This window comes from Strigops habroptila, chromosome 3 (genome assembly GCF_004027225.2).
Source record: "Strigops habroptila isolate Jane chromosome 3, bStrHab1.2.pri, whole genome shotgun sequence".
Lineage (NCBI taxonomy): Eukaryota > Metazoa > Chordata > Aves > Psittaciformes > Psittacidae > Strigops > Strigops habroptila.
In genome coordinates, this window is record NC_044279.2 from 10904953 (window position 1) to 10932054 (window position 27102).

At 36.6% G+C, this 27102-nt stretch overlaps 1 protein-coding gene across 2 annotated transcripts in view; it reads left to right on the forward strand.

Annotated features, from left to right (window-relative positions):
* Nucleotides 1–27102, forward strand: part of HGF (hepatocyte growth factor) — a 59343-nt gene that overhangs the window by 10765 nt on the left and 21476 nt on the right. The window contains exons 2-7 of one of the 2 annotated variants that reach the window (XM_030480476.1): nt 525–690; nt 5462–5574; nt 6160–6274; nt 10758–10900; nt 12587–12707; nt 17371–17489. In XM_030480476.1, coding sequence (XP_030336336.1) covers nt 525–690; nt 5462–5574; nt 6160–6274; nt 10758–10900; nt 12587–12707; nt 17371–17489 — 777 coding nt within the window. The remainder of the gene's footprint in view (nt 1–524; nt 691–5461; nt 5575–6159; nt 6275–10757; nt 10901–12586; nt 12708–17370; nt 17490–27102) is intronic. The other variant, XM_030480477.1, reaches the window with a different exon arrangement.

Genomic DNA, 27102 nt, shown 5'->3' on the forward strand with positions numbered 1-27102 from the left:
GATAAAAAGTTTGCTGTTTTAAGAACAGTTTATTATTGTTCTTAAATTTTAAAGTTTATTCAGATACTGACTTTCTGTAATATTAATATCCTTTCCTTCTGATTGTAACTCCACTGTGTACATCCAAGACAGACCTTTGTACTTCTTTTTCACCTGGGTTTTTAATGGAAATCATTATAAGATCTCAGATTATTATCAGGCGTATTTTGGAGATTCTGAAAAAATTTACAAAGGGTGAAAAACTTTCCTCTTACCCTTCTCCAATACTATGCAAGTCTTCATTTGAAACTAGTTTTGCTGTAATTCCTGCCATTGCTATTTTTAAGAATGGTGATCACCATCTAATATAATCAACTCTTCTGCAGTATCTGCTAATTTTTGTGAGTTTCTCTATGATTTAGATACTGAAGTTCCTATAATTCCTAACAAATTTTATTCATATCTAATGCCATCTTTGATCTCAGAACTCTTCTTTACAGTGTTTTTTATTCTTTTTTTCTTTTTCTTCTTTGCTTCTTTCTTAGAGGGTAGAGGAAAAAGGAGAAATCCTCTTCATGACTTCAAAAAAACGGGAGAGTTGATGCTCATTAAAGTAAACAAAACATTGGAAGTAAAAACCAAGTTGTTAAACACCACTGAGCAATGTGCCAAGAGATGCAGCAGGAACAAAGGCCTTTCATTCACTTGCAAGTAGGTTATGTATCTCCATTATTTTAATTGTTTGGTATTGTTTGTTTGGGTTTTTTTCCTAATGGAACCTATATAATACCCTTTGACCCAAGGTCTCTGTAATTGTCATCAGTGGTAGCTTGTACCGAGGACAACCTAAAGACTGTGCTTTTTGATTTCCATGATCGTGTTTTACCTGTCTGAAAAGAGTCAACCTTTTGTAAAGCTTTATCCAAATTGTTCTATCTTCTTAGCTTGTCCAGTCTGTAATCTTTTCCAAAACATAGAGGAAAAGAATGTACTCATGTTAAGATGTGGATGACTTGTGCTGCCCTATAGTGTTCGGTGAACATTTCTGAGATTTTTATGTCTTTTATAAAATGGTTATTGTCACACATCACAGCTGCAGTATTTCAGCACCACTTCAGACCATATTTCGTCTTCATTCTTTGCACATTACTCCTGCTGAAATCAATGGGAACCTCACACATGGAGCACAGATACATGCACTGCTGAAGTTCACTGGCAAGTACTATGAATCTGATACAATGGACTCAAACCTTCTGGGCTCTACAATCGTTACAAGTATACGATATCTATTCTTCAGCATCTGCTGTCTCTTAGAAACACATCATGCAGCTGATTGCTTGTCTGCCTTGTACATATTCTCTACTCTTTTCTGGAACAAATCACTATTATTTTTCCCATGTATTAGACATAAATTATCCTCCTGACCTCTCTTAGTCTAGACCATTAACTGTATATGAAAGGACATGAATGCAGGAGAATCTTGAAGAGAATTGAGGACTTCTGTACTGGTGAGTACTGAGCTAAATGTCAGCCTCATCTTGACACATAAAAAAGTTTTGACAATCACTACAAATGGAAGCTAGACTAAATGTGACAACAAAAGCTCTTCTTTTGCAGAAACGGTCCTCGACTGTAATTTAATCCTTATTTAAGCCTTTAATTCCCGTGTTGCAAGATCTAGTTTGTATTGCTTTGTACTTTGACTACTTATATATGTAAACAATGAGCAGACTTTACTTATTTTCTGTTAGAAAATATTTTCCAGGCACTAATATTTTTCACATGGTACGAGGCACTCCTTTTCCTATTGGCAGAGCTTCTACTGTTATCATTGCCAAGTGGATCAGGTTGTACTCAATACAGCAAGAGATCCTTGAGTTCTGATGGTCAGAAAAGAGAAGTATTATAAAATTAGGTTTCACAGTATAAAAACTTTCTGAATGATGCCAAGCAAACAAAAATTTTATATTCCAACCTCTCCTTAGAAATACTGTCTCAAGCTAATTGTAGCTGCTCTGGATGGCATGTTTTGTGTTCTGAAAATAAAAAATAAGTTAATATATTTGTTGATTCTATTTTACATGAATTATAATCTAGAATCTCTTTGAATTTTTAAAACATTACCATTTGTGAAGAATTTCTCTCTGATGGATTCATTAAGGGGCATATTCTCCCTGCTCTATCAAGTCAATAAAGCAATGTAGAGGAGCCATGAGGGACTTTGAGAATACAGCTTGGAAGAGTCCTACTCGCAGATAGTAGAATTGAAATCAGTCATGTAATTATTTTGTACTAAACATGAAAAATTTACAAATCTGACTACTCAGCCTCTGAATTTCCAATTTTGCCTGACAGATTTTTAGGAAGGAAGCCTAGCAGCAGAGGTGTAGGTGATTAGGTTTTGCCTGTGCTACCATTATATAGCAAAGCAAGACGGATTTTCTGTGTCTGGGAACATTCTTGTGGTTTCCCATTTGGCCCCAGATGAGTCCTCTTGTAGCATGCATAGTTCTTTGATGCTACTGTAAACACATATTTGACATGTGTTCCCTTTTAAAGGAACCAGTGGTTACTAATGTTTCCCTTTTATTCCTAGGATCCCCAGTCTTTAACTTCATATCAGCATATGGTTACAACAAGGTGAAATTTGTTGCCAACTTAAATTAAAACCAATTAGTTTACTAGTTGCTGTGGAAGCATTCTAAAACAAGAAAAGAATTAACACAAAATGGCATTTTAAAGACTTGAAATAAAAGACTTGGATTTTCCTTTTTTTACTGATGTTTTCATGGCTTGATTCTGATACTCCATATCCATACAGTAGTTCCTCATTACTTGGGTCACTGCACTGATGTTTTATTTTCTGGATGTAAACTCAATTTATTGAAGTATTAAGATCAAATAAAATAGAAATATTTTGTAACCTAATTGTGACAATAGCACTGGGAGCAGCAACACCTGGGTCTGTGCCTTGTGAGGTACACGAGGAAGAGGGTTGAGTTTCTTTTCTGCTAGAAAGTGGCAAAGTAGTGGATTCCAGCTGCTGCAGACTTAAAAAGGACCAGCCACTCCTTATTTTCTGGGGATAAAAAAATAATATTAAGACAACTTTAGATTTACGTATGGTAAGTTTCTGTATTGCTTGCAAGTAAATTGTGACTACTGTGTTGGATAATCATTAATTGTTGCTGGTTTTAACTGTGGCACCTTTTTGATGGAGCTAATATATGTCACCTCAGAATGGACCTTTCCTCTTTTCCCTTGCCGTCATGCTTGCAAGGATCTTGGTCATTTCCAACTGAATTAAAAGATCCTTATCTAGACTTGTTTCTTCTTTATAACACTATTCCTAAAACCCTCCCACCAAAGTTCTCCTCAGCTTTATTTATCTTGTCTTTTTGACTTCATAATTCTCTGTGCATCTTTTTCTGCCTGCCCTATCAGGTTTACTAACCTGTTGCTAAGCTGCTTTTATTCCTTAAAGGATTCACCACCATTTGCAGTCCATTACTTCCACTGTTCTCCTTCAGCCATCCTTGCAGCTTTTCCCATTACATTTCTTATGGATGAGAAAAAGATATTATAGTAACTATTGCATTGACTATGCAGATGACAAGTCACTTCTTTACCTACAAAGCTGTGCCTGTGTTATCCTTTGTTATCTACTTAATTTCTGGAATGGTTTTGTATTTACACTGAAGAGGATTCCAAGATAGGCCATGGGTTTTCAGTATCTATCTGATCAGAAAATCCACCAACTATCTCAGTACAAATTACAACAACAAAAATTGTTGTGATCGGCAGTATCAGTAGAGGAAAGTCCAAGAATTTGATTAAATATGTTGACTTTGGAAGTGTAAAAACCATCCAGATTTGGTTCCAATAAAAGATTGTTAGAAACTTTATGTGCAGGAGTGGCTGAAGCCAAACTGGAAAGAAACCAAAAGGCAACTGAAAGGCAACAACTGAATGAAATGTTTGTAAACAGTGCATTCTGCATTCCCACTTTAGGAGGGAGGAGGAGAAAGGAGAATGTAATTGGAAAGGCAGGAAAGGTCAAGGATATTTTTGTGGAGATGGAGTTAGAGGCACTTGGATATGCTCATATTTGAGAACCAGCCAGGAGAGAACAGAAGGCTGAACAAAGGCAGAAGGATGAAGGTTAGCAGGTTGGAAACATTTGGAGTCAACAGAGTAGAGAGAGCAGTTGGATGAAAAATCTGTTTGGTGATGGAAACGATAATGAAGAGGATGTTTGAAAGAGAAGAGTGGGGAGGTTGGATGGGATCTTGTAATGTTTTTAACTAAAGCCAGCAAGATCTCACAAAGAAAAGCTTGATGGAGAATTAAATGTAGATCAAAAAGCTCCAGTTGAGGGATGTAGTGCTCAAGAATATGGCACAGTCGAAGTACTGATGAAGTGTAGGAAATGCGTGTCTTTTGGATATTATCAAGAAGTGTTAAAATGCCTTCTCAAGTCAGAATAAAATACCGCAGGAGGCTTGGGATGACTGACAGAAACGTAGACTTTGTGGTGGGCTAGAGCAATAGCATAATGTCAGTGATTTGTTATATGGTTCTAATGAGAAATTAAGGGGGAAAATAAGAATTTTCTGCTTTTTTTCTTGTTTTTCTTCTTTTCTGTTCTTTTCTTTTTTTTTTTTTACTTTTTTTTTTTTTTTTAATTGCAATACATGTTGCCCCCACCCAGGCAGTTTACTGTGTTTTTAAAATCCTTTAAAATATTTTACCTACATTTAAGTAATTTCCTTTTAAAATGATGTTAGGAGAAAAAGGTCTGCATGTTTCATTTAAAATACTGAATGAAAGTTTTTTGACTCTTCTGATTTCTGTTTGTCTTTCTTGTCCCCCAAAATCCACTCCATTCAGCACATTTTGCACTCTATCCTTGAAAGCAGTTAAAAATAAGAGAAAAAAAAGGAAAACAAAACCAAAGCAAATACAAGTTGTAGGTACACCATCAGTTTAGATTATTCATAAAAATAAAAGTAATCTTGGTTTTAAAGAGCTCTGTTGTTCTAGGCAAGAAACAACTCCATGTGCTTGAATTTTCCTGAAGCTATCATTGTGAGACACTTAACAATTTCAAAGACATATTATAAGCACAGTAAAGATGTTTTAGACTGTTCCCCCCCCCCCCCCGAAAACAGTGCAACTGGGGCCACAAATACTGTCTCAGTCACATTTATCTCACTTTTAAAATAAAGATCTTTAATGACAAGGGAACTCTTAGATTAGTGTGAACAACCAAGCTGGTATTTAATGTAATGGCCACATCAATTTAATTTCTTTGTTTCTTTGTTCTTGTCAGCACAGTTGTAGGTTTAAATAGTAATTTGGACTGTTTCTCTGACTTTCACAGTAAAAATAAATCTGATGTCATTGTATGCTCCTTGGCAGGCCATGTGTCATTATTATAAACCACACAGAGATTTTTTTCTCATCCAGATTTTCTTTGCAGGGCCTTTGCTTATGACAGAGTTACAAAACGGTGCCATTGGTTATCCTTCAACAGCTTGACAAATGGTGTGAGAAAGAAGCAAGACCATGCGTTTGATCTGTATGAAAAGAAGGGTAACTGATTTATTTACTGATTTTGTTTTTCCAGCTATGAAGGGAGGAAAAGCCTAGGTCAGTCAGTGACTTTCTGGCTGTAGGAGCATCTTGGGCATGGGATGGTTTAATGCATTCTGAAAGCTACATCCTACAATATTATTTATAAATATCCTGCTTTTTCTGTCATGCAAGTTTGTCCACATGCTTTTGTTCAGTTTCCCAGCATACATATATGAGGACCATCGTATACAATAGTCTGAATTTCTTCTTCAGTTTAGGATTTAAAATCTCAGTTGTATGAGTTACTGTAGACTTAATACCACTTTATTTTATCTCATTCATGAGTGGGGGACGCAAGTCCTCGAACATGGGTTTTTGTCAGTCAGACACTTTGGAAACATTTTCAGTAGCTTTCTTTGGGAAGTTATTGATCAATATGTGGGGGAAAAAAAGATACAAGAATGTATGTAGACAGTTAAACTGTATTTTGAATAATCAACTATTTAAAGGTGATCATAAATATATAATTCTATATGAGAAGGTATGAAGAGTTCTAATTTTAAATACATTAACCAAACTCCTAATTTTCTTTTCTTTCAATAGATTATGTCAGGAATTGTATCATTGGAAAAGGAGCAGACTACAAAGGAACAATATCTGTTACCAAAAGCGGTATCCAGTGTCAAGCCTGGAATTCAATGATCCCCCATGAGCACAGGTAAGAGTTCAGGAGCAGAGACAATGGGAATAGTGCCCAGACAGCTTCCATAAAGCAGGGTTTGACTTATTAGCAGACAAAGAATTTATGAGAAAACTGACCTTAGGCAACAAAACCTCTTAGGTGTATTCTTGCCTTTCTCCAAGAGATGCCTTTCTCCAGATCCCAGAAAATGCTTACCTTCTTGGGCTTTTTCCAAGAGGTTTCTCCTAATGCCAGCCTTTGTGTCTGGATCCCTTCTCTTGTGTCAGGGTTGGTTTTTTTTTTTTTAAGCCGTTTATATTCTAATATCTTTTAGCTACTGGCAGAAACAAAACATCTGCTTAACTTCAGCCTCGGGTCCAGAAGTTTATCAATGTTTTCTAACTGACTCCCAGAAAACGGGTAATTTTGAAAAGTGTTAGCCCTCATATTTCATCAGTGTATAATTATTGTTATTGTATTTTGCATAGTTACTATCAATTCTCTGTTATATAGAGAATATATTAAACCCTATAAAGCCCTTAGAGCGGGCAACAAATAAATGGAAAAGACCGAACAGATTATTGAAATCCTTTTCTTCAGATCATACAAGCAGTAACTACAGACTGTCATAGCAGATATGGGATTTACTTTTAAGTTTAAGACTTGATATAGTGAAGAACTGAGGCCATATCTACACCTTGAGTGTAGACTTAGTTCAACTATATTGGCTAAGGATAAAAGAGTAGAAGTGCAGAAACTGAAGCCATTAAGAGTAATGGTAAAAACAGATTTAACCACAATAAATGTTGCTGTAAACTAGTAAAAGGAACATGAAGTACTGGTCTACTCTTTGACCTTTTCTCTTTGAAACCTTTTCTACTGGCTTTAGCCATTTAGATGATAAACCCTTAAGAGCCAAAACCAAAGTGTCCTCTCACCCATGTTTCCTATCCACATTGCTGCCTTTTGGACTGGAGACCCAGCATCAGCACTTTGTTTAGGAGGAGCCAAGCTGGAGACTGCTAGTGAGGAAATGGACTGTGCACTGCTCAGTCCTGTACTGACCAAATCTATCCAGTGTGCAAGACGATATCTTGGAACAACATGAAAAGGCAAAGGATACTTGAGTTCTCTCTTATGATGTGTTACAAAGCTGAGCTTCAGGCATGGAATTGGCTAGGCTTGGCTACTTATAATATAGATGGTAGTGTGTCTGATTTTCAGTGACCAGACACATTCTTAAGTGTGAACGTACGATAAATACAATCAGTTTCCACGGCAATGACCTACTGAGACTCAACACCTTGAAATATACAATCTTCATCCTTTAGAAGTGGAAGAATTCTCAATAATTACAACCTAAGCAAGAGCATTTATGCTATAAATATACGTAATAATTTATATAATTAAAGTGTCTCGATATTATATATTATCACTAAATTCCATTTTAATATACAGCATACACAACTTTAATACATTTGGACAGCCACTTTTCTATGATGAATTTTATGAGAATGACTTTGCTCCTGCCTTGTGCAATAAGTTTAATTTTTAAAAGGTCACTGGATAAATGAGGTGGCTGCATGCTAATTTTGTTTTTCAACATCAGAAAATATGATTTCATCATCAGAGACATGAGAGAGATGGGAAGAAGCAGACAGTAATGGTGTGTTTGGAACTTATTAGTATGAAAGGCTTGGATTTTTAGGTCAGTTTTTCTCAACATCTGATTATCACAAAGTGCCATTGGAAAATAAATCCCTTTTTCATATTCAAAGGAGAAATGTACTTTACTGATATTTCATTATGTTTCTAGAAAGAACTGAAATAACTTCAGGCTTTAAACATGTGTCTGGATTTAACAAATTACATTTTTATTTGTTTGTATTTCAGTAGAACCTGGAGACTCCCAGCTGAAATCAGGGTGCTACTATTTTTGTCTCTATCCTAGTAAAGGTTATGAGTATATTTTTTTTTTTTCTCTTAAGAATTTATTTATTTAAATAGACAAAGCCAATGCAGAAAGAGTGCAAAGAGAAATTGTTGAAGAGTAGACCAGCATTTCACAGGCATTTTGTTTCTGTGACTTTTGCTGTGGTTGAATCTGGTTTTACCATTAGTCTTACTGGCTTCAGTTTTTGGCTTTTTTCTTTTTTTCCTTAAGTAATATAGTTGAACTAAATCAGTACACAGTTTTAGGAGTGGCCCTATCTTCCATTTCTGGGTGGGTCTTTACAGCATCTCAACTTTTCCTCCCTCAAGAATGTTGCTTCAGTACCTGTTGAAGCCATTTGTATATCTGATTCATCTTGGATTTCTAATGCTACCCATTTAGACTTTTTATTTTTAATGGGAGCATGTCCGATACATTTTGAAATGCTTTTTCTCTATTGTCCTGGTTTTCTAATGTCCATGATTTCTGAGGAGGAAGATTTTTCAGCAGGAAAATTAAATAAAGTATTCTAATATGCACTGACATACTACATTAACACTTACTCTGGCTACAATGTCCCATCAGAAAAGTTTGCCCAGGGCTGTCTTTAGCTAAAAAAAATTGTGAGATTTATATTACAAGACTACAGAGGAAAACCAGAAGCAACAATTTTATAGGCAGCAGTAATGACATAAAAATTATTCTCTTCAAACACCAAAAATAAGAAAAGCACTTTTAAGTAACACTTCTACATTGCATTGACTAGAACCACAATGCGATTAACAGAGGTATTTTCCACTTGACTTAGTTCAAAGATTTCATTAACGGGAATAAAACATGATTAAAATGTCACGTGTCAGAACTCTCTATCTCTCTCTCATTCATTTGTAACATCATAGAATATGCCAAGGACAGCAAAGACCATACATTTCACACATTTCTGCTTTGTATATGAATTAAACCAGTATCTGGGTATAAAGTCTGTCCCAAGTGCTCTAGTTCTGTTTCTTAAACTGCAAGCATCTACAATCTTCTAAATGAAGTTAGATGAAATTTTATTCCTTTTCTTTTCCTCTAGAATATAGATATATTTGAATTCCCTTGGGGATTAAAAAACCCCCGCATCAAATCAAACCAAACCAACAGAAAAAACCCCAAACAAACATCCAAATTAAAGTATTAGGTATTTTCAGAATAAAAGGTGCACTTCACTTGTGATGTTTACACCAGAATGTAAACATATTGAAGAAAAAAACCCTGTACAAATCTTAGAAAGCTCAAAAGTGAAATCAATGTATTAAGTAGAATTATATGTTTCATGTGCTCCCCTATATATTTTGCCCAACTTTTCAGTTAACCAAAAAAAAAAAAAAAAGTCTTGATGGAATTGAACATAACTCAGAATTTAATGTTTTTATCTACAAAGGCTTAGCTGCTGCTTAAGTGTCACTGCAATGAAACTGGCAATGAATTGCCAGTGAGTTTGTCAGCAATATGGAACCTGAGTGTGGTCAGAGCTTTTGCAGTGGCATGGAACAGATCAGCTCTGTGGCTGGGCTCCTCACTATGGGCTATTCCCTAGTTCGTGGGGAAAAATAACTAGTACTACTTTTGTGTGTATATATAAATGTATGCATATATATGTATATATACAAACACCTACGTACATATCTATATCTCAGTGTGTATGTGGGGGTTTCTCTAGAGGTAAGCACAGAATTTTCCAGACAGCTAAGGACACAAAACCTTGACCCTGGACAGTTTAAGTCAGCTAGGTTGATGTTAGATGACCTAATTTGTACAATAACAATGATGAGTGGGTCTGTAAGTAGCAGACTCTAAGGCGACAACAGCGGGGTTCATGGCAGAACATGAAGACAGCTAAAGAGGAGTCTGGGGAAATTTCTGATGCTGAAATGCAAAGCAGTCTGAGGTTTTGGACAGTGAAAGCCTCTCAGTGTGGTGCGTCACAGTGCTCAGTCACACTCACACACTCCTGATGCTCAGTTCTAGCTGCTGCCTGGCCAGAAATGAGAAGACGTTTCTCAACTTGTGGGCTTTATGTAGTAGGTGCACACTAAGCCCAGCTGGGCCAGCTATTTATATTGTTGGGCTATATATGTGTATAACATGCACAGCAATGACAGGTCTGACATAGTGATGGACCCAACAGATTTTCCTCCTATGTACCCAGTAGATTTCCCCTCTTTGTCCAAGGGCCTTGTGTGAGTACTTACTTACAAGCTTGTGAAGGAGAGTGCAGTGAGGGCTGGCAGCGAGTATGTTGCTGCTTCTGGCTCTGCAGCAGATATTTGGCTCTGGATGCCCAAGGGATGGGAGTAAAACTTGCTACAGCAAGCAATAGGCTAGACTAATTGACCCAGATTTAGGCCATTGATTGAGTAATCCTTACTGAAGATGTGTATTTGTGTATGGACAGATATTTGGGTGTGTGCATTTGTTTAGGCAGGGTGGAGGGAGAGGAAGCAAAAATGGGATTGTTTTTAACTGTTTGCAAAAAATAGTATGATTTAACACCAAAGTTTGCATGCTCTTATACTGTAATGATTGTCATTTTAAAACTAGCTTTTTGCCTTCGAGCTATCGGGGTAAAGACCTGCGGGAAAACTACTGTCGAAACCCCCGAGGGGAAGAGGGAGGGCCGTGGTGCTTCACCACCAGTCCAGAGACACGCCATGAAGTCTGCGACATTCCCCTTTGTTCACAAGGTAACCCGGCACGGCTCATGCAGAAAGTTACTTTTCCCTGCTGACAGCAGGTACACAGAAGTTCCACTAGTTTCACTGACACTTGCTCATGGACTTTGGAGAAAGAATTGGTGATTTCTGAGCAAGAATAACTCTTGTAACAAGAAAAGCAGTTATTACAGAAAGAGGAGATCTTGTTCAGGAAGACTTGAACAAGATTTTAGACTCAGCAGCATCTTTTTTCAGGTCATGGAGGAGCTGGAACAATGAAGTTGTGCTGATCGCACAAATGTGACCATTTTTTCACTTAGTCCATAGAGAATACATTAACATTACTATTACTATGTGATAAAATCATCTAGTGCTATTTCATGGTAAAATCAACTTTTCTTCTTCTTTTGGATGAAAATACAGATATTTAATTAAAGGAAAAAAGATCAATCTAAGCATGCTTTTTTTCATTTTTTCTTTCAAATGATTACTGTAAGTAAAACTTTGTATAAATCCATTCCTATTCCCATTCGACTTTCAAGTCACAGAATTCGAGAAATATCTCATGTACACCCTTGCATTTGTTGAATTTTAAGTTCTGTTAAGCTCCAAACTAAGCTCTTATATCTTGCTAATCAGCCAATTCAGTTCCAGTCAATCAACTCAATTAAATTCTCAAGATAGGATGACTTTAATTTTCCTGCAAATGTGTCATGTGCAATAGTTATACTGTGGTGGGGGAAGAAAAGGGAGAAGGAGGGAGAAGGAGGGAGAGAAGGAGGAAAAGAATGATTTACAAGGAGCTTGAAAATCTGTTAAAAGCTAACATTTAAAGATCATTTTGAACTTCAAATGTGATAAGACCTGGAGCTCACTGCAGGATGAGAACTTTGGCAGCGGATGTTTTGTCCGAAGTGTGAGATCTGTAGTTGCATAAATTAGTATTTACTAAATGATCTTTTGTTATAATTACTCTAATTAGGGGGCACTCGAGAAATGTGTCTATAGTTAGTTATGGTGAATTTATTTTATATTTTAAGACTTCTCATTCTAAATTATGGAGGATATTTTGTTCAGCAGTGATATCAAATCCCTTTGGTAGCTTTGCCCATTCTCCCTGACCCCTCACTTTCCCGAACCAGTGCTGAAAATGTATCTTAGCTGAGGCTGCCAAAAAGAATTAGTATCGAAAAGAAACAGTATCATATGTAGATGAATGTGCTGGGAATTTAAAGAAACAGACTGTACTGCACAGAAATTGTGATTCAGCCATTATTCTGTACTTAAACTTGTGCTGCAATTATGCCATGACTTAGTGTGACTTAGAATAATTCTTACTATTTAATTGTAAAATATCACCCCTAAAATATACTCCTTCCTTAGGAATGCGTCTGTCTCTCTTACTAACCATAACTATGGTTAAAAATCTGCTAGGAACAAGAACGCCTCCAGCAGCTCACACTCATCTGCCTCCAAACCATAAGTGTCCTATAAAGTGAATAAAGTGATACCAAATTTAAGCATCTGGATTAGATCTAAGATATGCAGTTATATTCCAAAGGACATTTACCATACTAACCTAACTTACATATATTACTTTTTTATATCTCTTTATGTTGGTTTCAATTTATAACAGCAGAGATATAATTTAATAATTTTATTTGTGTGTGTGTCACAAGTTATTGGCATAATATGCTACCTATTTTTTCTTCTTAGTTGAATGCATGACCTGCAATGGAGAGAGTTACAGAGGGCCAATGGATCACACCGAGACAGGCAAGGAGTGTCAGCGCTGGGATCTTCAGAGACCACACAAGCACAAATTTCGTCCAGAAAGGTAACCTCTTTCCTCACCTCCCAATGAAATTCAGGTGGTTATAATTTGAAAATGACACACTTTTGTGATCTTATTGGGCAAAATCAACATCAGCTGAACTGAAGTTTGTGGAGGTCGCCAGTTTTGGTTGCTTGTGCTCCTGGCAGGCTGGCAGCCATCATGATGGCGATGAAGGGTGGTGACTAGAGGCTATGTCATGCAGCTGTGGCTACATTCCAGGGTTGTGTAGTGTAGTTATGGGCATGTGCTGCATTAATTGATCCAAATTTCGTCCCTAACTTAATTTACAGTAAAAAATAAACCTCTGAATGTTTCTGTATATGTTGTTATGCAGCTTCAATCAGCTTAAAATACCTTAAAGCAATCACCAAGTAAATAAAGATTAAAAGTAATAAATTTTTGTTAGAGTTCTTAACACAATTAGTGAACATAAATTTACAACATTGTCAAGTCAGGGTACACTCCATTTTTGAAATATTGAACAGCTTTAAAGCTGTAGACGGTCTTCTGTTGTAATCAAGTTTAAGCATCCAAGTTGTTTCAGCAAAATGTTTGCCTACTACATGTGTTTTTTTCAGCCTGGGAAAGGAGTTCATCATTCTGTTCAGCATTTTATGCACATGGATTTGTATTTTAGACTTTTTTTTTTTTTAAGTTTAAGCATAGATACCTAATGCCAAAAGATGAGTCAGAAATAACAAGATAAATTGCATTCGCATTACACTTTGTCCTAAAGGGTAAAATTCACCTAGCCACAAAGGGTCATCTATAATACACCATTTTGGAAGGAATTTTTGTGGGGGTTTAGGCCACACAGGAGGGCCTTTGTGTTTCTCTTAAACTGGACTAAAGTTTCATTTTAGTTTTACTCTGGATTTTGGATGATCTTCATTTATAAAGTGGATTGAATAAACTTAAACTGCCGGAGGAGGACTGCAAGAATCAACAAACTCAGAATGATTGAGACCTTCCACTGAAAGTATCTTTTTCTATATTTAAGTGTTCCACCAAATAAAGTATCATTTTTATACTCAGAAATACAGGTACTGGTAGATTTTAGAAAGCCTGATTATTCAGCAAAAGAGTAAGGAACTGCAGTTTTGGATTTTATGAGATATAACCTCTTATTTTCTCTTGGGTCAGATGATCTGCTTCATGAATAATAGCAGGCAGTCCTGTAGTTCTGCTACAATAAATATTTTGTATTAACAGACTGCAACTGAAGATAATCTGTTTCTGATTTTTGCCATGCACTTGCTGTGTATTCTAGAATAGAATCTTGTTCCTTGGGTGTGAAACATTTATTGAACTTCTGGGTACAAACAATAATAATTTTACTGTCAGGAAGAAATTATTTTTTTCTATTAATTTTGGATTGTGTGCAAAATGATTTTTCAGACTAACTGCAATCTCACAATCACCTTCCTCCTTGAAAGATTCCCCTCAGAAAAAGTCTTCTTAAGAGTTTTCAGACTGTAACCAAAATGCTCTTTTTATCAAAAAGCGACCTTTCCAGATTGAACTGATCTGTATGTGCTTTGAGAAGAGTAACTGGGGTCCAGTACAGTTAAATAACATTGATGTTAATTAACTTCATGAAATGGTCACTAAAGGTAGTGACAATTATACTTCGATTATGCTAGCTTTTAAAAAATATTTGGGGACTTGGTTTGTTTGTGATTTTTTAATAGTTACTTAAGTTGAAAATAAGAGAAGAGGTCTGGAACAAACGATCCATTAAAATACAGCAATCTCTGGAGAGGCTTATACTATACCATGTGGGGATAATGTGAATAACCTGGAAACCAGGAGGGACTAGCTGGACAGATTTAAACTTATTTTCATTTCTGGAATCATCAATTGCAATGACAAAGAAAGAGAAGTAAAACTAGTAATCTTTTCCAATGCTCCAGTCTACCTGCTGCAGAGTGATGTTTTCTGCTCAGGGTGAATACACCTCACTTTTCCTTTCTGTCACCTTGATGAATTGTTCCATATGTATTCCCTTCAGAGGTCAGTTACTGAGGAGAATTGGTAATACCTGTTTACTTAGACGTGATTGAAGCTAGCAGTAGGAATCCCCCCAAATAGCTCCTGCATGACCTGTTTTTAGCTAGTAGTGGATGCAGAATTGTATTCTGAAGCTCCAGTTCCTGTGTGCTCCTCATGGGCAGGATTATGTCTCAGTATAGAAAGAAAACCGTGGAGGATAATGACTCAGGCATTGAGAAGCATATTTTCTGCTTAAAATTAAGTATGTTTTGAAAGTATGTACTTAACTGCATAGAGAAAAGTAGGGTTGAAGTGTGCTATAGAAGTTGAATAACTGCTGGTATACTTTTATTAAACTACTCTGTTTTATATCTCTTGCATGCACATTTACTTTATACAGAATCAAGTTTCCAGCCCTGCATGGCTTTTAAAACAAAAAGAAGGCGAAAAGAAATATTGGTGAAGAGTTTTAGAGACAAAGTTTCAGATTAATTCCAGCAGAGCTAGAAATCAGCATCTGCCTCTTTAAAGAAAATAAATGTTATCTCTTCATCTAACACTCTTCCCCTCCTTCCCTGAAACTGAGAAAAAGTCTTGTTTTTGACACCAGATGTGTATCTTTATGCTTCATTTCAGTTTCAACAATAAAGTACAGCTACTGAAGTTTCAGCGGCAGGAGAGGGGAAGAAATATGTAGGGTTCTGAAAGATCTTGGAAACCTCAGGCTTTTTGTTGGGTCTAAGCAAGAGGTCTGTGTACTAGGGAAGGAGAATTGTGCAGAGCAAAGGGACGAGCCCTCAGGGAATCCTCCACAGTCTCACTGTTGAATTGTGTAGAAGAGTTTGAAGCCTTGTTTATCTTGTCCCTAGTATTTGTTAGTTGGCCATTTCTATAGGAGCTGAGAAACTGTTGCCTACTGGATATGAAGGAAGGCAGAAACATACCTGAATATTGAGGGAAGAACCAGTGACTGGAAAGGCTGCTCTTGCTCTAAAAAAGGGAACATAGATGTAGCAGGTGGAAAGGTACAGTTCACGGGCACTACTCCATGCAACAAAGACACTTAAAGCTGGATCCTGAAGATCTGTTCCATCTTAAGTTAGTAAATAATATATTTTTGACATACTGTGGGAACATATCATACAATATTAGGAAGAACAGAGCATTCAGTGTTATGAAAGGACACCTGCTTTCTAGAAAGTGGATTCTTTACATTCTCAGTTGGTTTGAATGGGTTTTGGGAGCTATGACTGCAGATACCTTGCCATTCCTGGACTCACCTCGTTTCCTGGGTAGTGCCGTGGACTGTTTATTGCTATTTGTCATGTGCTGCTAACATCAAAGCTCATCATTGCACCTACTGAGTGGCAAAAGACCTCTCTCTTTATGCTGTGTTACTAGCCCGTTTATTGTTTTCTGGTGAAATCCTTGGACACAATTTGTTCCTTTACAGTTAGTCTTCTACCTAGCAGAAAACATGATGCTAGGTCTGAAACTACCACATTCTTGACTGCCCTTGAATTTTCAGGTTTGTGAGGTTTCTCCTTGGTGGTTTTGCTCTTTGGTTGTTGTTGTCTGTTTGTTTGTTTGTTTTCATTCTACTTAAATCCCGTCCCTGTCCTTTGTATAGATGAAGGAACCTGATTTTTCCCAAAGAATGAGTGATCAAGTTGCAAGGAATCAAAATTAGCATGAGTGACAGAAAAAGCATCCTAGCAAAAGCATGCACTTGTAAATCATATTTTCCTCTGCTTGTGCAAAACACATCTGCTTGCAGTTGTAACTGGGTTCAGGTTCCCAGGTAGTTAACTTTATTGTTCTCTTACACACTTTTCATCTTTTCCTCAGGGGCAAATCTACTTTTTATTTCTTTTACAAACATGTTTCAATAAAACTGTAAAACCAAGACAATTTGTATTCACTAGAGGAAAAGAGTATGCATTTATCTCCTTCTCTTTAAGTTTATAGAGGTTAATATAGCACATTCAGACACAAAGAATGTCTTTATCTTGAATATCTGCCTGATCATTCAATGATGGTGGTAGAAACGTGGAAACAATTAAATGGCACAATAGTTTCAAATCTTAATGAGATAAGGGTGACAGAATATAATTCCGTGTTTTTATCCTTTTTTTCCCCAGTGCTCGAAATGAGGGCATGACCTAGAATGAGCTCTATTACAAAAATGGAGCTATCATTAATAACATAGCTGTTCAAAATAGCTTCCAGTTTGAACCCAGGGCTGTTGCACTGGAGAACCTGCTTTCTTAATGAGTCCGGCATGCCAGGCAGTGTTTATATAATCCACACTTAATTGGGCTGTTTAAAAAAAAAAACCAAGTGGCTTTAGAGTCTGGTCATCAGTTGATGGACACAAGAGCAAGAGTTTAGCAATTAACAGTTACCCCATCCGGTATCCTGTGCATTAGCACAGCAGGGAATCCCCTCAGTGGAGGTCTGATTCTGCTGCATATTTGGAAAGAGATTTTGCATTATTAACTTTCTAATAGTGTTAAAAGAGTATTTGCATCCACCTCAGGATCAGACTCCAGGTTAACAGGAACTGTTTCTTGCTTGCCTCTGCTGAAGACTGTACTTTAAGTACCTCGTACAAGCCAATGCAACGTTGCCAAGAAGACTTCCCCGACACTTTTCTTATTGTGGTTTGCAGATATCCTGACAAGGGCTTTGATGATAATTACTGCCGCAATCCTGATGGCAAGCTGAGACCATGGTGCTACACTCTTGACCCTAACACCCCCTGGGAGTTCTGCGCAATTAAAACCTGTGGTGAGTTCAAGCAAAATTTATTACTTCCTTTTCCTTTCCAAAATCTGGATACAGATAGTTCAAGCAATATAGGACCACAACTAGTTCATTTATTGCTCTTCACTGACTTTTAAAACATAGCTTTCAAAGAGGATCTCTTATAACAACATTATATTTAATCTGGACAGGAAATAAGAGTTGTGTCTTACTTAGCACTGGCAAATGTGTACATCTCACATACATGAGTTTGCATTAAAATGTAGAAAAATCAAGAACTAAACCAGTGGCGCAACATCATCATGAAGATCTCATGTGCAGTATTAGTTCGGCCATGCTGAGCATCTGGATTACAGTTTGGGAGCAGGTGCATGCACCCTTTACCTACTCAGTGCTTTCTCTGTCAACAACTGTCCATTGTTTTGGTTTCCTCTTGCATATTGTGTGCTTCTAGGCCTTGGTTCCTGCATTCTATTCAGCCTTATGCTGAAGACAGAATTATTAGTTTCCTCATGGGTTTCTCTGTGATATTCAGCACCCCAGTATCAAAGCGCTCCACGGGCAATTAATTTCTTTCATCATAGAATCATAGAATAGTTAGGGTTGGAAAGGACCTTAAGATTACCTAGTTCCAACCCCCCTGCCATGGGCAGGGACATGTCATACTAAACCATGTTGCCCAAGACTCTGCCCAACTTGGCCTTGAACACCGGGGATGGAACATTCACAACTTCCTTGGACAACACATTCCAGTGCCTCACCACCCTCACAGTAAAGAACTTCTTCCTTATATCTAATCTGAACTTCCCCTGTTTAAGTTTGAACCTGTTACCCCTTGTCCTACCACTACAGTTCCTAACGAAGAGTCCCTCCCCAGCATCCTTGTAGGCCCCCTTCAGATACTGGAAGGTTGCTATCAATTATAAGGTGGTGGCTTTTGTTAGCCTCACTTTATAGACAGGGAATCGAATCCAAGTAACATTAAGGTATATAAATATTGGATGCCCACTTTGAGATGATTTAGTTCAGAATTTTTGGAGCATTCTGAGCATGCTCTATCTTCAAAGACCAGATCCTCCTAACTTTGGTGCTAGATCTGACAGCTCTGTTGTACTGATGATTAGATGTCTTAAATGAGCACTACAGAGACAATAAATAAGGTAAAACTATTGAAACTCACATGAAAATTTGCGTTAGGTAATTTTTCTAGACTTCTGTGGTAATGCTGGGGCTGAGGCAGGTGGTAGAATTAAGTTTTGCAGAGACATGCTTTAACCAGAAAACTAAGATTTGCATCTCTGAAATTGCTTGCCTCATTCACAGCTCATGGGGTCTACAGGTGATAATCTCCTCTTTTACCTCACATACTTCTCATTGCTAGATTTGGAGTCCAGCTTTTTCCTTCCCTTAGTGAACTGAAATGTGAAATAATCAATGCACAAGCATGATATTAAAAGCAGACTAGCATTACTTAGGCAGATTTTGGTTTTTTATTCTCTTTACTCAAAATAATTTGTTTATAACATCTTGGGAATAAAGGCAATTTCTGAACACAAGGCATGACTTTAACTGAATCCATACTATAGAAACCTGTCAGCTTCATGTGCCCCAGTCCTGTGGCAGAGCCCCAAGGAAAACAGTCAGAAAAGGGAAAACAGTATTTTTTGATTTTCTGTGAAATACAGGCAAAAGGAAGCTTCTAAAACTGCTGAGTGAATCTCAGTGTCATGTTAGCTCATGAGAAAGCCAGTTTCTGTTAGATCTGCAGTTTTGGAAACTATGATTTCCTTTGTTGTCCTGCTTCAATTTTGACCAGAATTGAGTGTAAAAAAAAAAAAAATAATCCTCGAAACCAGACACTGTTTTTCATCTAGCTCTAAGTGTCACTTCAGTAGGCTTATGGCACTGTAAAATTCATTTGGCTCTATTGGGAAGAGGATAGAAGAACAGAATAGATTTTATTAAAAAAGAACAATGAAGCTCACCTGGATCTAGATTTATGTAAAAATTCAAAAAAGGAAAAAGAAAAAAAAAAAAAGGAAAAATAATAATAAACATAAAAGGAGTGATTTTTTAATGACAGTTTAATTTGCAGGATTCTCTGTGTTTTGTTGTTGTTATATAAACCAAGACAAACCATTCCTGGGCTATCTAAAATCCAAATAAAATAGAGACAGTAGTGAATCTTACAAAAAGTCTGTTTCCATAATATAATCCTGTATTTTTCCCACAACGTTAGCAGATATATAAATATGGGGGGGGTGTGTGTGGATCAGTAAGAGGGAATGGCTCTGGCATGAACCTTTATGTGTATGCAGTTGCTACTTAAAGGGGGAAGCATGGGATTCTCTGTCTTCACTTGGAATTCTTGCCAAACCAAATTATGCCACAGTGTTTTCTGCTTCCACCACCAATAGTTCAGAATTTTCTCCCCTTCCTTGTTCTTGGCTTAGGCCAGTGTAATGTCTTGGAGTGTCAGTCACTTTTTATCAATTAGTCAATTGTTTGAAATCCGAAGGTTTAATAAGAATATTCTTAATGTATTTCCTGATGTGGAGTAATTGAATTTATTCTCTCCTATCATATGCCATTGTAAATCCAGTATAAGGTAGTTAAAACCAAGAAAATTATTCTGCTGTAAGTAAGTGAGGTTAATTTGCTACTTTAGGCAATGTCTGTAATCAGGTTTTCCAGAGACAGAAGAAACAACAAGACTACTGCTTATTTTGTGTCAGGCACCCAGTAAGTTATACCATGCTGAAAGTCTTGCCTGTGAACTACAGTACTAATTGTTGTAATTGAATCTAGAGCTCTTGGTAATCTTTGATAATGTGAAAAGTTCGGTTTTTCCCCATTGTGAACACAGTCATGCTTAGCTCTGTAACTGAACCATCCTTCTAATTTTTTAGTTTATTAATTGTGAGGGCTTGTTGTTTTGTTGGTGTTTTTTTGTGGTTTTTTTACTGTGCTTCAAACATTTATTTATTTATTAGATAATAAATGAATCATATGTAGCATACTAGATCCATTATTTTCCCTTGGTAGTAGTGTTTTTATTACCAAAAAAACCCCCAATGAAATTCGTAAGTTACAGCTGAATGTTTCACAAATGCAACTTTTATAAACCTTTATCCTTTGGCATTTCCTGAGCTGATGTGTCAGTGTTCTGAGGATTCACATCTGGCTTTGTTGGTCACGTAAGCTTACAGCCTATGCAAATTTCAGTATCCACAGTCTGGCCTAAGCTTTATAAAAGCTGGGTGGGAGATCTCCTGCAAACTGCTCTTATGTCACCTTTGTCTACTCAAGTGACAATTAGAGTCCTCAATAAAAGGTAACCATCAAAATGAAATTTAAATACCCAAAAGGGTATGCTGTAATGAAAGCCTTTTGTCTCATTTCTAGGCAAAAGTTGACTGAATTAACTACGAATTATTCCACCTTCAGTTAGAAAGCATATCTGTGGAAATTTTACATGCAAAACTATATTTTCACTGCAGAAAACTATGTATCTTTGGAAATTATTGAAGCAATCTGTATGAGGAAGAATACAAAAGTAGTACTCTTGTAAGTCCTTAATCCAACAAATATTTTCAAAGGTTATTTGGCACAGGCATATGGCATTGCCCTCTACATAAGATGCAATGCTGCTCAGTGCTTTCCTTTATAACCCAGAGAGGGAATTTATTGCTTATGATATTGTTGTATCACTAGCCTGGTGACCAGAATACCAACACAAAATATCGAAGCCCTGTTTTCAGTTTTCTGTCTTTCTGGAGGCATATAGACATAGAAAAACTGTTTCCCGCCTCCTAGCAGGGAGCCCAAAACACTAGGCTGTTCTGGGTTTCAGTGGCAGCTTCATTTTCTGAAGCTGTGGCTGTGTTCAATCTCAGTACACTAAAAAGAGAACATCATGAGTTATATGTCTTTATAGCTTTGTGGTTTGGATGCTCACACAGGTTTTTAATTCCTATGATGAGGACTGTTTATACATTTTACAAGAAATACTAATTAGTAAAAATACTTTGCAAATCCAAGTCCTTGGACCATATACAAAAACGTAGGTGTCCTCTCTTTGGGGGAGTGACCACAAGGCAGCATGCTGCTTGTGGGTTTTGCTAAATGTCATGAGTGCTAGCATGCTCTATAGCCAAAATGCTGACAACAGCTCATATACAAAATTTTCAGCAAAAAAGTCAGTGGAAGGAAGCATTCAGAAAATAAATATGTTTTTAAGACTGAAGAGACAGGAGGGCATTGTAACTTTATTTCCAAGCACAGAAAGCAGCATAAAACATCGTGGTTTACAGCCAGGGCTGTGAGAAAGAGATGACAGGAGCAATTAGGGATTAGAGATGGCTCAAGCTGCAAAAATTGGATCTGGATTAAGACTTCAGGGACCCCAGAACTGGTTTGAAGTTGCTCACATATGTGTCTGTGGTTTTTGGCTTGAGACATTTTTTAGTTAGAAGAGAGGATAAAAGGACAACTATAACAGCAATAAAGAAGTGTAGGATGAAATGAAGAAATGGAAGCAGTGACAGCAAATATGAAAAAAGAAAATGACTGTTACTTTGGCATGAATGAGAACATGGACTACTGAGGGGAGAGAGGGTAGCTAAAAAAAAAGAGGAAAAAGGATATCTGCACTTCTGTGGATGATCTGTAGAGCTATGAGAGGGGCAAAGGCCCAAAAATAAAGCTACATATGTCAGTTATTTGAGAGCTGCATAGATATATGGAATTATTATGGGAACGACAGTGTTTGTTTGCTGCCTACTTGATTTCCAACCCACCCATCTGATTTTACCATTGATTTAACCTCTGTTATCAGTACTCATAGACAATAGATATGGGTGACTGGAGCCCGAAAAGCCCTGAGAGAATTCAACAAAGGTCTGGGTTTGATGGGGAAAAGCAAGTAATGAAATGCAAAATTGAGAATCTAGTTATAAAATGAACCACTGCAGTGTGCCTACAACTTGGGAAGGCAAAGAATCACTGATGTTAGCTTAGTCATTCTTTAGAAGAAGAGATTTCAACCATCTATTTGAATGTGAACCTCTGATTAAATTTATTTGTTGAATCATAGCATGCAAACAAATAAAAATGACACTCAGTTTAAGCTCAATATTTGTGTAAGATACAGATGTTTATAGAAAAGAGCCAGTGGAAAGAGAGTGATGTTTAGTGGCTGATAAAGTGTTACCTTCCACCTTGCTCCACAGGGAGGCATAACAGATGTCCAGCACTCATTGCAAGCAATGGCTTAATCTACATTTCCTTAAAAAGGATTCCACTCAAATCCTTCTCATCATTTGTATGATAGCTTTGAAAGCGAAATTTAAGAGTTCTGGACCTGCAGATATCGAGATTATTTTAAGGTTTTTTAAATTAATTTAAACTAAAAAATGTTTGGATTTAAAGCCTAGCTGTAGACATTGGAACAACCTGGAAAGATCTCTCTGTGTTCAAGCACAAATGAACTACGGGTGCGCACGTATGAGCTGGAAATTAGTTTTTCAGTACTGTGATTCTTGAGCTTTGGTTTAATTTATTTCTTTGCTTTCTTATATGTTTTTACTGAAAAAACCCCAAATCCCCTATAAATCAGTGATGGAGGTTTTTTTCGTGTTTCACATACTGTGAGATAGTACTTTGCAGGAAACGCATCGAAAGAAAAGAACTGCCACTGTCATACTGCCCAGAACTGTGGATGGTATTGTTTGAGGTAGGGATGCCTGGAAGCATGAGCAGTTTCTCCCCATGTCACTCCTGGTTTTTACTGACATTTGCAGAAATGCATGGGTCATGTTTAATAAGGACTTTGTGGTGTTTACACTTTCTTCACTGGGTTAGGCATGTCTTATCTTTTAAAATCTACTTTTTAAAATCTTTTTTGCAAATCAGGGCACATTTTCCTTTTGTTGACTGACACGTTAGGGAAGAAATAGCAACAATATGAGCGGAAGTAGGAATTTTCCTGATGAAGTAACTTAGGACTCTGCTTCTTTTCCAACTATGTCTTTTCCCAAAAATACCTTGATAGTATTATTATGAAAGAACACGAATACTCCAGCAAAATCCCTACCTTCCTTCAAGTTACTAGGAGTTTCACCACTGACCTAAAATTTGTGTAGGATTTTCTTTCTGGTCATTGGGATCAAAGACAGAAATAGTACTCTAACTGGTTACTTCAGCTGTAGAATGACTCAAGGCCCCTGCTGATTCCCTCATGCTGACATTATTGTGAGAACCAGAACTGAGAAGACTGTCTGTGGCTTTACACATGAAGCTCTGGATAATGTTTCATCTCTTTACTTAAGCATTTATGAATGCATGAGCTGGCCCTTTATAAATAAATTTATGTATTTTGAAATATAGGGAGGGTTTTGTGGAAAAAAGGAAGTCTTTGCATTATTGTACTTTGGTTGAGAATTTCAGAGTGAACATGTGAAGGTGGAAATATTACCAACAGGAAATCCTCAAGTAGCTGTCTGAATTACATGGTTAATTTGAGTCATCCAGAATGCAAAACAAATCACAACAAAGTTCAAAAGTAGCAAAATGTTGCTAGACAATTATCAAATTCCTCTATTTATAGTGAAGTTCCATACAGGAATAAGACATGACACTTGATAAATTATAAATATTTGTCTTTTATAAGATGACATTTTGTGTGACCTTCCTCTAACAGTACTTTTTCTCTCAGTTCAGGACCCTAAAAGCTGAACTGCCTGAGGATTACTTATTGAATTTTCACCTTAAAATTTAATTTGTAATGTCCTTCTCTTTGGAACAAGCCCTTGGAGTTGCAGGTCTTAATTTATATTTTAAAGGAATTGCTAGGGTAAAGATGGGAATCCAGCCTTACTGATTTTCAGCTTGATCTTTTTTCCACCTTGTTAAAGAACTGGTGAGTGTGGTCTCAGAACTCTTTCATCAGTGCTCTGCACAACTGATGTTCATGCTCGGAGTTAATAAATATTAAATAATTGGATGTGTGGGTGACAAGAGTAATTAGTCTCAAGAACAAGACCAGTACTGAATGGAGATGAAAGTTGTAGGCTTGAACAGCCTGAGCACTCCTTAAAGTTTGGCAACTGCTTTATAGTCTGCAGAGCACCTCTGTAATGCCTGGTGAGACAGGCACTGCTTTCTAAGCTCTTGAATGTCCGTGTGTGCATCCAGCCCACCTTTCGTTAACATGAGCACGGAGACTGTTCCCACCATGCCTGTTTGAGCAAACCACCAGCTGAATGAAGGATTTCTTAAGCCTTTTTTGATAAATTTTTACCTTTCTGTGAGCTTCAAGAGCCAGAATTGGACAGGTTGTTTCTTAGGGCACAAGCCCTCAGAATTTCAGAATGAAGTTTCAGAAATATTTTGAAGTCTCATTTTTCATGTTTGAAAATTAGACATTTGCAGGAAATGCAGGTGGTATTGCAAGAAGAGTTTGGAGAGGGTTCTGTGGACCTTTTGGAAGGATAGAATTGCTTTATTAAATAAAAACATTGTAGTGATCTTTTTCATCACTAGAATTCTTATTGAGAGCTGCCACAAAGTAATAGTAGCAGATAATCTATCACATGTTGCAGATTTTGAAATAATCTCTCAGCCATTATAACATAGATCTTTACAGTAGTGGCTTTGCTGCACAGACATTCACGACAATGTGAAAATTAAGTTTGTCCGCTTTCTTTAAAAAGAGTGTTTTGACACAGACAAATCGTTGTAAAATCTAATCTACAGATAGAGATCTCTGTCCAGACACATCACAAAGCTCTGTATCTGTAGATGTATAAGAAGGAATGCTCTACAAAATGACTCTATGACCTTGCTTAAAATGATTGATACTTTAGTTATTAAATTCAGGCATGTAGTTTAAAAAAAAAAACACAAAAACAAACCCATACAATGATACATAAATGCCAACATAATTACTTTTTCTCTAGTATGACTGAGTACAGAGTAGATGTGCTATACAGTTCATTACAGTTGAAATAGTAACTTCTTGTGTATAAATAAAGTCTTTCTAATAACATAGATTAGATTGAACTTTCATGCTTTATTACTATTAATAAAGAAAACTTTTTGTTAGAGTTGTATATTAGTAATTTATTAATTTATTTGAGAAATATTATACAGCCAGGATGCCATATGTGTACTGAAATTTATCATGGTAGTTAACTATTTTTTTCCAAATTATACCCCACATCTCTTTCTTTTTTAATTAAAGCATTGCAAATATTGTTTTGAAAGACTAGTATGTATTTGAATGTGGCACAGCAATATTTAGTCTAATCAGCTTAGGAGCTATTTTAGAATATAATTCCAATTTGTTTTCGTATATTAGTTATGATGGAAAACTGAAATATACAGCCATGTATTAGATGTATTAGATGTATGAATTTGTCTTTTTTTTTGTCCAATTATTTTAAAAGCAAGTAATAACAATTAAAAATACAATTACTAGCTGCAAGTGCGTTTGGTAAATCCACTGGAAAGGGTGCATTTGTCAGCCTGTGGAAGCCTGCTTGTGATACTTGCAGTGTCATGTCCTTTTGGCTTTGCAACAAGCCTGGAACTCACAATCCTACTGAAACAGGACAACCTTTGCAGACAAAATGCCTCGTGAAAGGACAGGAAATTAATTTGACCATGAAACACTGGTATAAAAACATCAACCAGATGAAGAGAAATTTTTTCCAGCATGGAGAAATGTATTATTCAACTGCACAACTTGATGTTATCATCTGACAGGGAAGTGATCTTTAATGTAGAAGATTAGACAGCAAATCAGCCAAACCCATCTGTTATGACATTTGGTTTCCTAAAGATCCATATTCTCTGCAAGTTCATGGAACTGGCTCAAGTTACCAGGAATGAACTATATCATGAGTAACACACAAATATTGTTCTAATCACTGGAGCATTCAAAGAAAACTAACTTTAAAACTTTATTAACATACTTATTGCTGGCAACTAACACTTTTAAGGTAATTAATAAAATTAGTGTTGTGAACAATAGCAATTACCAACAGATGAGTAATTGCAAAAACATTGTGTTATGAGCTTTTTGGGACATTGTAAAGTGTTGCTGTTGTTGTAGTGTATTTAGTTTTGTACTCTTTGTATATATCTGATGCAATATCTGTGCTATTAATCTGCAATTACAAAAATTGCATAAGAAATAAAAAGAGACTTTCAAGTTATGTGAATGAGTCATTTCAAAAACCACTATTTTTCTGAATTTGGTTCAAGACAGCCCACACCAGGATGAATGCAGAGTGTATCAACATCTGTAAAAGATCTTGAGTCCGATGAATCTGTTAGTCTAAAACATTTGTCTGTCTGTAGAGAATACTGATCTTTGATTTCCAAAAGCTGGGCTTTTTTAATTTATTTTTTTTTCTCTAACTATGAGGCATAAAAAGAGAAAGTTCAAGGAGGATTCAGCACTTCTATAATAGGATTTATCCTTTATAATAGGATTTCTCTTTTTTTTTTTTTTTCCTGTGCTTCTTTTTCCCTGTGACTTGATATTCTGGGAGTTCTTTGGAGAAAACCAATTGGGTTTTAATCCTGTAAACATGTATTAACATGTTTAATAGCGTGCACATGGGTGGTCACT